This window comes from Crocodylus porosus, unplaced genomic scaffold (assembly GCF_001723895.1).
Source record: "Crocodylus porosus isolate Cpor-Errol unplaced genomic scaffold, CroPor_comp1, whole genome shotgun sequence".
Classification (NCBI taxonomy): Eukaryota; Metazoa; Chordata; order Crocodylia; family Crocodylidae; genus Crocodylus; species Crocodylus porosus.
In genome coordinates, this window is record NW_017728938.1 from 2234689 (window position 1) to 2243453 (window position 8765).

The 8765-nt window shown below is 49.2% G+C and overlaps 1 protein-coding gene across 4 annotated transcripts in view; it reads right to left on the reverse strand.

Moving 5' to 3' along the window:
* CACNA2D2 (calcium voltage-gated channel auxiliary subunit alpha2delta 2) overlaps positions 1-8765 on the reverse strand; it is a 721727-nt gene that overhangs the window by 153468 nt on the left and 559494 nt on the right. For 2 of the 4 annotated variants that reach the window (XM_019547465.1, XM_019547464.1), the window contains exon 7: positions 2195-2359. The exons of the other annotated variants lie outside the window; for them this stretch is intronic. In XM_019547465.1, the coding sequence (XP_019403010.1) occupies positions 2195-2359 (165 nt within the window). The remainder of the gene's footprint in view (positions 1-2194; positions 2360-8765) is intronic. 4 annotated transcript variants of the gene reach the window in all.

Genomic DNA, 8765 nt, shown 5'->3' on the forward strand with positions numbered 1-8765 from the left:
CTCTATCAGCAGTAGCATTAGATGTTAACCCACACATGCATTTCAGAGCTTGGGGATGTGCATCTCTATTCACAGACAAGCATGATCTCCATATCCACAGAACTGGGAAGGGGGTCTCAGCCTCTCTGCTCTGAGGGACTTGAAATATATATATATTGCATGCCTCCCAGCACCCTCCCAAAATCAATGAAGACACAAAGAAGCAACTCTCTACACTACCCAGTGCCTGCAGCAATGTCTCTAGTGTGGTGGAGTGGTGATGTCTGAGAGCAGACAGACAATGCTAACAGTGTCTGCCAGCCTGTCTGGGGGCTGGATGAGGCTTCCAACGTGAATGTAGAAGCTGCATATAATGAATGATGTTGTCTAAACATGGGCATGGTGGCAGGTGGGAAATGGCAAAAAAGAAACCAGAAACCGATTTCTTCTCCTCTGTACAAAAGAGTGTAGCATTTCCTGTCCCACAGTCTGTCCCGTGCTGGCTACAAGCTCAGCCACAGCAGCTTTGCAGAAGACAGTTGAAAAGCTTCAATGCACAGCAAACAGTTTGCACTGTGGTCAGTTTGAATGTCCTTCCTGAAAGATGAGCTGTAACTGACCTAGCACTAAACCAAAGGCAAAAAAATTCCACAAACTGGCCACTTAGGGCATTTATACACTTACCATCTTGTTCCATGATGCGCTTGAGATCCGGCAAGTTGCAGCAGACTCAATTAATAGAGTCTGCTCCGCACATGAGCTGATGTGCACTGAGCCTCATGCAGCTGTATAAGCAGCAAAATGCACATCAGTGCACAGAAAATGGCAGCAGTGCGCTTTTGAACTAAAACACCTTTGAGGTGTTTTAGTTCAAAAGCACGCCGCCACCATTTTCTCAGTGCTGATGCGCATTTTGCCGCTTATACAACTGTATGCGCTGCAGCACCAGATGCTTTTAAAAGCACCCGGTGGTGCAGCGCAAGCACGTGTACAAATGCTTTTAGCTTCCAACCCTGCTGCTTCCTACTGCTGCAAGCGCATCAAAACCAGTGTGGAAGAACAACTCTTCCTTACTCTGGTAAGTGTGCATGGGCAGGAAGACCAGGCTCCCTCCCCTCCACCTCTCTCCTCTGCAAGGGCTTACTCCCACCCTGTGCTGGAGCGGAGGGCAGGGAACTGGGCAAGCCTGTCATATGAGGGCTCAGGGCAAAAACAGCAGGTGCTTTTTCGGTTTCCACATTTTGGCCAGTTTTGAATGTGATTTCTCTGTCCCCTGCTTTGCTGGCCCCTCCTGCAGTGCTGTTCCTACATCCCAGTAGGGCTATTGGGAAACTGTCTAATGAGGGCGTTATACATGCTTGGAAGCACCGACCAAGCCAGCAAGGCCACTCCCTCAGGGCCCACTCTGTTCTGTTAAAGCACCAGCCCTCTGGCCATAGGACTATTTCTGGCTTCTCTGCATTCTCAATGACCTTATCTGAGGGAGTTTAATCTTCCTTAAGCAGCAACTGTGGCACTTGAGTATAAATGTCAAGGGCTATCTGGGAGATGATGAACCCATAAAAACCTGCTCCAGGCAGACCCTCTGCAAAGGGGCTGTACCTGGAGCCCATTCTAGAGGCACTGCAGTCCAGATCCAGTCCTTGCCCTGCCAGGGCTGCACTCGAGAGTCCAGCTCTTTTCTCAGAGGCTGTTCCCAAAATCCATGCTAAGCTTGCACTGAAATCCAGGTTTGGCTTTTCTCATGAGTCCAATATTCTGTAACAGTCAACATTTTTTCCACTGCAAAATAGGACACCCACTGGCTGCCTAGCATTTGTGAGAGTTATAGATGACATCTGTAACCTTTCTTCTGATTTACTTAAGTTTGGCCAGGTTATTTTACCTTGCTCATCATTATGGTCAAAAGTCCAGCAGTCTAAAGCATGCCAGGCTTTGTAGGTAATGTGGCTAGCTTCACCTTGAACCATTTTTGACTGTATTGAATGACCAGGCACCTATTTATGGCTGAGGCAACTGAGAGCAGCCACTCAGAGCAAGCTCAGTGCAAGACTCAGACTCACAGCTCTAGCATTGCCTCAATTAGCCCTAGCCATATGGGCTGTTCTTTCCCCTGAAGCCCTCACTGAGAACTGTTGGTATTGCATGTCCTGTTGCTCACCCACAGCCCTGAGATGTGTCCCAGGTTGCCTTGAAGAGTTCTTCTGTGGACTACTTGTCTCGCCTGGGTTTGTATTTGCTTGCAGACAGCAGAGAGCAGAAGGGGGATGCCAAGGGGGCGGGGAGGCAGGGACAGGGAATTCTGGGGTTGTTGCTGGTGGACTCGTGTAAGTGATGTGCAGAGCAGAGGCACGTTCCAAAAACTGCACAGAGCGATGGGCTGGAAGGCAAGTGGGGGGACAGTCAGTCTCTTATCTGTAAGTCCAGCAGGGCTGTCAGGGTTGGGCTACATCAGGGGCAGGCAAAATCCAGCCCACTGTAGATCAGGCCCACAGTAGATTCCATTTCCTTGCAGCTTGCATGCCCCGTGGGCAGGGGAGTGCAGGCAGCAGATCACAGCTCTGCCCTGGCTCTGGACCACGATGTCACCACGGCAAGATCCTGGCCCTGGCCCCAGAGCAGCTCCCTGCCCAGCCACACACCCTGCCAGCACTGCTGGAGCTAGTCTCCGTGGAAACTGTGGCCCCACACTGTTAGGGCCTTGCCACTGCTGGGGTCTCCGTGGAAACCGACCACAGTGACTGTGGGCAGGGCTGCTGGGAAATGGAGTCCAGCCACCAGCCAGATCTGCCATTTTGCCCACCCTGGGGCTAGACACTCACAAGGCAGCTGAGCTCAGGGTTTTACAATATAGGCGGTTGAAAGGCAAATCAAGATCAGTCCTAACTATCAGTATAGTCATAATGGAAGTGATTCAGCTCCAGCAGGGTGGGAGGGCACGGAGGTACTCTATTGGGTAGCAAGCCGTCACCAAAGACCAGTACTGCCTGCATTAGCTGGGGCCTAGTTTAGAAAATAACATGGGCTTTGTTGTCTCAGATGCTACGGGCTCCAGGGTGACAGTAACCATGTCTGTGAGATGCTGGCCTGGCAGGCTGTGGGTGTAACAAAATAAACACAAAACAGTCCCCAGTGGGGAGCACAGGAGGAACAAAGGCGCTCCAGTGGCAGGCGCTCAGCTGTCAATTCCAAATGTCAGTGCTGTCAAGAGGATGGATTAGTGAGGTTGGATGGCCAGTGCTCCGCATGAGGCCTTAATGCAGCTGGCCGCTCTGAAGTGGCTGCTGGCAAGGTGCTGCTGGAGAAGTTCTGAGGCATGGTGAGCAGGTGGGGGTTGGAGAGCCTGCAGGCTTTGCAGCAGTGACAGAAATCACTCAGGGGAAAGTCTGCTGTGGTAGCCATTAGTCCCTCTGTTTTGCTGTGGTAGCCATTAGTCCCTCTCTCCTCTCTGGCCCCAGTACAGGACAGTTGCCTAGAGAGTTTCCACCAGTGGTGTAGATTCTCCTAGGAGAGAGGGTGGCAACCTTTTTGGCAGGCATGCCACAAGGTAAGCCCTGCTCCCTCTCTGTGTGCCACTCCAATCTCCTTTTCTTGCCTGGTCTGTTGCTCTGCTTTCTGCTCCCTGTGCTCCCTATCTGCAGTTGTGGTCCCTGCTCTCTCTCCAATCTGCCATGGGCCATACACAGAGGTCGCCCATACCATGTGTGGCATGACCAACAGGTTTGCCACCCCTGGTTTAGGATAAAGTTGCTGCCAAAACAGACAACTCCAGTGGTCTGTCCAGGCTGGTGACCTGTCTCTATGGGTGGTTATGGCCAGATGCCTCACAGGTAGGTATGACACCCCTATACTTCAGTACCAGTCTCCAGTTTGACTAGTGGGCACAGTGTAGTGGGCAGTTCTGCACCCTGAGTGATGGTGATGCATGTACAATAGCCTGGCTGAGAGAGGTGGCAGCTGCTATTTTTGCACCCCATCACCACCAGCACCCAGGGCTAGGGCCCTGGTCGCTCCCCACCCCCTTAGTTACACAACTGCTTGTGACCTCTATCTTGTATTTCCTAAAGCCTCCCAGGTTTCCCCATCCCTTATGCTGAATGTTTCCTTTGCTGGAACACAACGCCTCCTCTGACTTCAGCTGTAAGCAGTCCCAAACATTCCCATACAAGATAATAACAACCAAGTGGAGCTGAATGGTGGCGGCTGTGGTTAAAACTGCACATGGCAGAGTGGCCCCATGGTGTAGCTGTACACTGGGAGTCAGACCTCAGTTGTTTGCTCGGACATGTCTCTGATTGGAGCAAGTACTTTCTCCTCTCTGTGCCTCTGTTTCCCCTTTTACTTTTTTGTCTTATCTGTTTATTGCTGAAATCCTTCCTATAACATCCCCCCTCTAAACAACTTATCTGTCCTGCTCTCAAAGCCCCAAGGCACATCAGAACCAACTCGCTCTGCTGCAGTCATTACTTGTCTGGGGAGCCATAAGCAGGGACCACAGGAAAAAAGGACTGTCTACACTGTCCCTGATATCTGCACTTATATTCAACACTTATAATGTGGTAGCACCAATTAGGACAAGGCACCATCATGCTAGGTACTATATAAAACATGCCAATTGCATCTCAGCTGTAGGCAGAGTGAAAAGTAGTATCAAAACATGCAACACCCACAACCAAGGTTGTAAAAAAACATGGTTTGAGCATTTAAGGACCCAACTCTGATGTGCCCTTAAGATAAAATACTGGTATGGAAGTTTCTAGCTATTTTTAATGCAGAAAGGAAGAAGAAAAAAGCAAGAGAACCTACTACATTTTGCAGGTCTCTGAAGCTTTCTGGGTTTGCAAAATATCTGCAGACAGAGTAGGCAAATTCTAGAATTCACAGTATCTGGAGACCCCCTTGGCATCCTTCACCCAGATGACCAGAAACCAGGTGCCTTGGATTGAGATTCTGGTCAGTGTTAAAATTTTTCCGCCAATTTCACACCTGGTTACTTCCAGTTAAACTACTTTTCATTACTAAATTTCTGCCAATATTGTCCCAATTAAGCAGCGGTCATAATTGTTCAGGGTCACTGGCTAAATCCAGTTCCTGGGGCATGCCCTAGTAACACAGATATTCCAGTGACTCATGGGCAAACCTTTGCTTTTGCAGAATTCACTGTGCCCTCCTCCCCCAACCATGCCAACAGGGAGTCAGCGTATCAAGATCTCTGACAATAATGCAGTGCACAGAACCTTGAGGATGAGTGTTTGAGACAGTTCTACTTCTACTGGAACAAACGGCTCCAGGGATTGCAAATATTTAACCCACCATGACACCCACACCACTGTAGCCCAGCTGCCAACCTCTTCTGCTCCTCTGAGTACCTACTCTCTTGTTTTCTTTTTAAATCAAAACTTTCCTCTGGAAAAGTGGCTGTTTTTAGATGCTCTCCCACTCCTATCCCTGCTGATCTCTCCTATGCTTTTCCCCACCCAAGCCACCTTTGGTAGGAGGCATTAAGCTGAGGGCAGAAGGGAAGTTAACACAGTGAAGCAAGAAATCTATGGTACCTACAGAAATCAAAACTCTGCATGGGCATTGCTCCAAGATCCAGTGTTAGATCAAACATCATACATTACTGTATGAAGACACGTCTGTCTGAGAAAAGAAAAGATCCCTTTTTGCTCATAGTGCTGCTATGCCATGAGGGTTATAAACCCATCCACAAAAAGGGGTAATGATATTTGCCTAACCTCCATAGGGGGCGGGAGAAGGCTTCAAGAAACAGGAGCAATGAGGTACACAGTATTACTGAAGCTGCTTAGGAGAAGTGGGGGGAATCAAGGTCCAAGGAACAACCAACTTGCCTGGCTGGTACAGAGCTGAGGTCTGTCTAGGGCAGTGCCTGGTCTTCAGCAGCGGCCAGCAGCAGGCACTATAGCAGAATGTATAAGAACATTGTGTAGTAACTGCTATGATCTACTCCGACATTACGCCTCATCAGGTGTGCCTACACAAGAAGTTTATTGAGGAGCTAACTAATTAGCTCCACCATAAAGTCTCAGTGTCTACGTGTGCGTCCCTATTAGGCTGCACAAGATTAACTCTGTCATGGGTTAGTACTTGTAAACACAAGTAGTATCCTAGGGTGGCATTCTTTAGTGCACAGCAACGTACATGTAGATGCGGATGGGGCTAGCTGGGGCATGAGGGTGTTGCAGTGCAGGGGCTGCCTGATGGCTAGCCCTGCACTGTAGCAGCTTTGTGTCCCAGCCAGCCCCTCCACAGCATGTTGAGCTGGGCTGGAACAGCCCCCCAGCCTGGCAGACTGACACCCAGAACCCCCTTCCAGATGGGACTGCTCCAACCCAGTTCAATGTGCTGTGGTCCCAGGTGCATGTGTAAACGTAGCATCCAGGAGGAATATATTATATGTACCAGAGTTCACTGCATCACATTAATTATGTATTTAGATGTGCCCATCCTGCTTTAAACTGTAAAGTCAAAGGGCTCCATGTCCCTGCCTGTATTTGCTATCACTTGTGATAATAACTCTGCAGAGGAATGTCCAAACCCTTTTGCAACCTGAGGTTTTGGCCTCAGTGATTTGCAGGGGCAAGGAGTTCCCCAGTTTAACTGTGTGTTCTGTGAAAACCATTTCCTTTTCTTACTGCTAAATTTCCCTGAGGAATTCTGAGCCTTTTGACTCCTAGCATTGTTCTCTTGCTGTCTGGTGGGATTTAGCAGGAAAAAGAGCAGCCGTCCCTGTCTTTCATTAATGCATTTGTAAAGTGGCTCTTGTGTGTCTGCAGTAATTTAGGGAACTAAGCAGTTGAGAATGTAGCTGAGCTGCCATGCAGATATGTGCAGTTGAAAACTTAGCTAAACTCTTTATGTGCTTAGCAAGAAAATGCCATGCAAAATGTACCATGCATGCATAAGCCCTGATTTTCAATGGAGCAACTCAAAACTAATTTTCACTGGAATATTTTAATGTACTTCCAACTGAGGGCTATTTACTACCAAATTTCAGCTTCCTGGCCTTGTTGGTGCTATTAAAAAAGAGAGACTTGAAGGGTATTTTAGCTTTAGAACAGTGAATATATGGATTTTTCCACCTTCCCACAAACTGGTTTTGTTTAAAATTGAAATGAATAAAAAATCACCTTTAGGCAGAGCCCACTCTTAGAAATTTTCAACTTGAAAGGAGAGAAAAAATTCTCATAAAGGTTAAAGTCACCCTAAGCAGAAGCTTAGAATAGAAACTGTCCTGCAGCCTTAACTTCCAATGGTCATCCGGATTCCTCTAGCATGTCAGCACTTTCTTTCAGGTAATGTTGTGACTGCTAAAACAGGCTTCAACATGACACTGACCCTGATGACTTAGGTACGTGCATCATTGTACTTGGGCTCTGAGTTTTTCATCCAAAACAACAGCCACTGCCCAATCTATAGTGAAGCTACTTGGAACTTAAATGGTCCGCGTGTACTTCCCCACCCTGCCCTCCATAATGGCTGATTCACCCTGAAGAGGCAGGGTGGATCTGGCAAAGCTACCTTAGTTGTGTGGGACTAAACAGTAACTAAATTTCAACTGCAATGGCAGGGCAGCTCCCATTCCCTTATGATTTCCTGCAGTGGTGGGCAGGGACCAAGTAAGAAGGCTCAGGAAGAAAAGGACAGGGACCACGATGAGCCTGACCTTACCAGCCGAAGGGAGCCAAGGGGACTTATCCATGTGCAGAGGTCAGAGAAGCTCCAGCCAGGCAGCACTCACTAGCCCACACATGAGAATCTCCAGTGGAGACTGCGTCTGGTAACAGGGAGCCAAGGGCCCTGGTGCTTTAGGAGAATGGAGCAGGCTAAGCTAGCTGTGTGGGGCTGTGGCAAAGGAGCACAAGCTGGCACCTGTAAAGGGGAAACTGCTGTGTGTAGCTGAGGAGCCACATGATAGGAAGGGAGCAGGGTATTGAGGCATACAACACCAAGGCCTGAGCCAGAAGAGGCAGTCTGGCTTTGCTGCTGGAGGGAGAAGAGCTCCTAGGGAAGAGGCTGAAAAAAACAGGACCACAGATACCTAAGCTACCCATGAGAGCAAGAGCAAAACAGCTAAGGGGGAAGTACAGCCTGTGGTGGGGTACTGATCCACAGTGAGGAAGAACTTTTAGCGAAGCAGTTTGCTTATATTTGTTATGCTTACATTTCAGACTAGAGGACCACGTTGTGGCATTGACACCTACACAGTCAAATGGGTCACTAACTGGCTGGAGGGCTGCACCCAGAGAGTGGTGGTGGTGGACGGGTCCTATTCGACCTGGAGGGATGTGGGCAGTGGGGTCCTGCAGGGCCCGGTCCTTGGGCCCGCACTGTTCAACATCTTCATCAGTGACTTGGACAAGGGGGTAAAAAGCACCCTGTTCAAATTTGCAGACGACACTAAGATGTGGGGGGAAGTGGGCACGCTAGAAGGGAGGAATTGGCTTCAATCGGACCTGGACAGGTTACAGGGGTGGGCGGATGAGAAAAGGATGGGTTTCAACGCTAACAAGTGCAAGGTGATGCACCTGGGGAGGAAGAACCAGCACCAGACCTACAGGCTGGGGAACTCCCTTCGTGTCAGTGCAGAGGCAGAAAAGGATCTTGGAGTCATCATTGATGCCAAAATGAACATGGGCCAACAGTGTGGGGATCCAGTTCTGGGCACCACACTTCAAGAGGGATGTGGACAACATGGAGAGGGTCCAGAGGAGGGCCACTCACATGACTGGGGGCAACAGGGCAGGCCCTACGAGGAGAAGCTA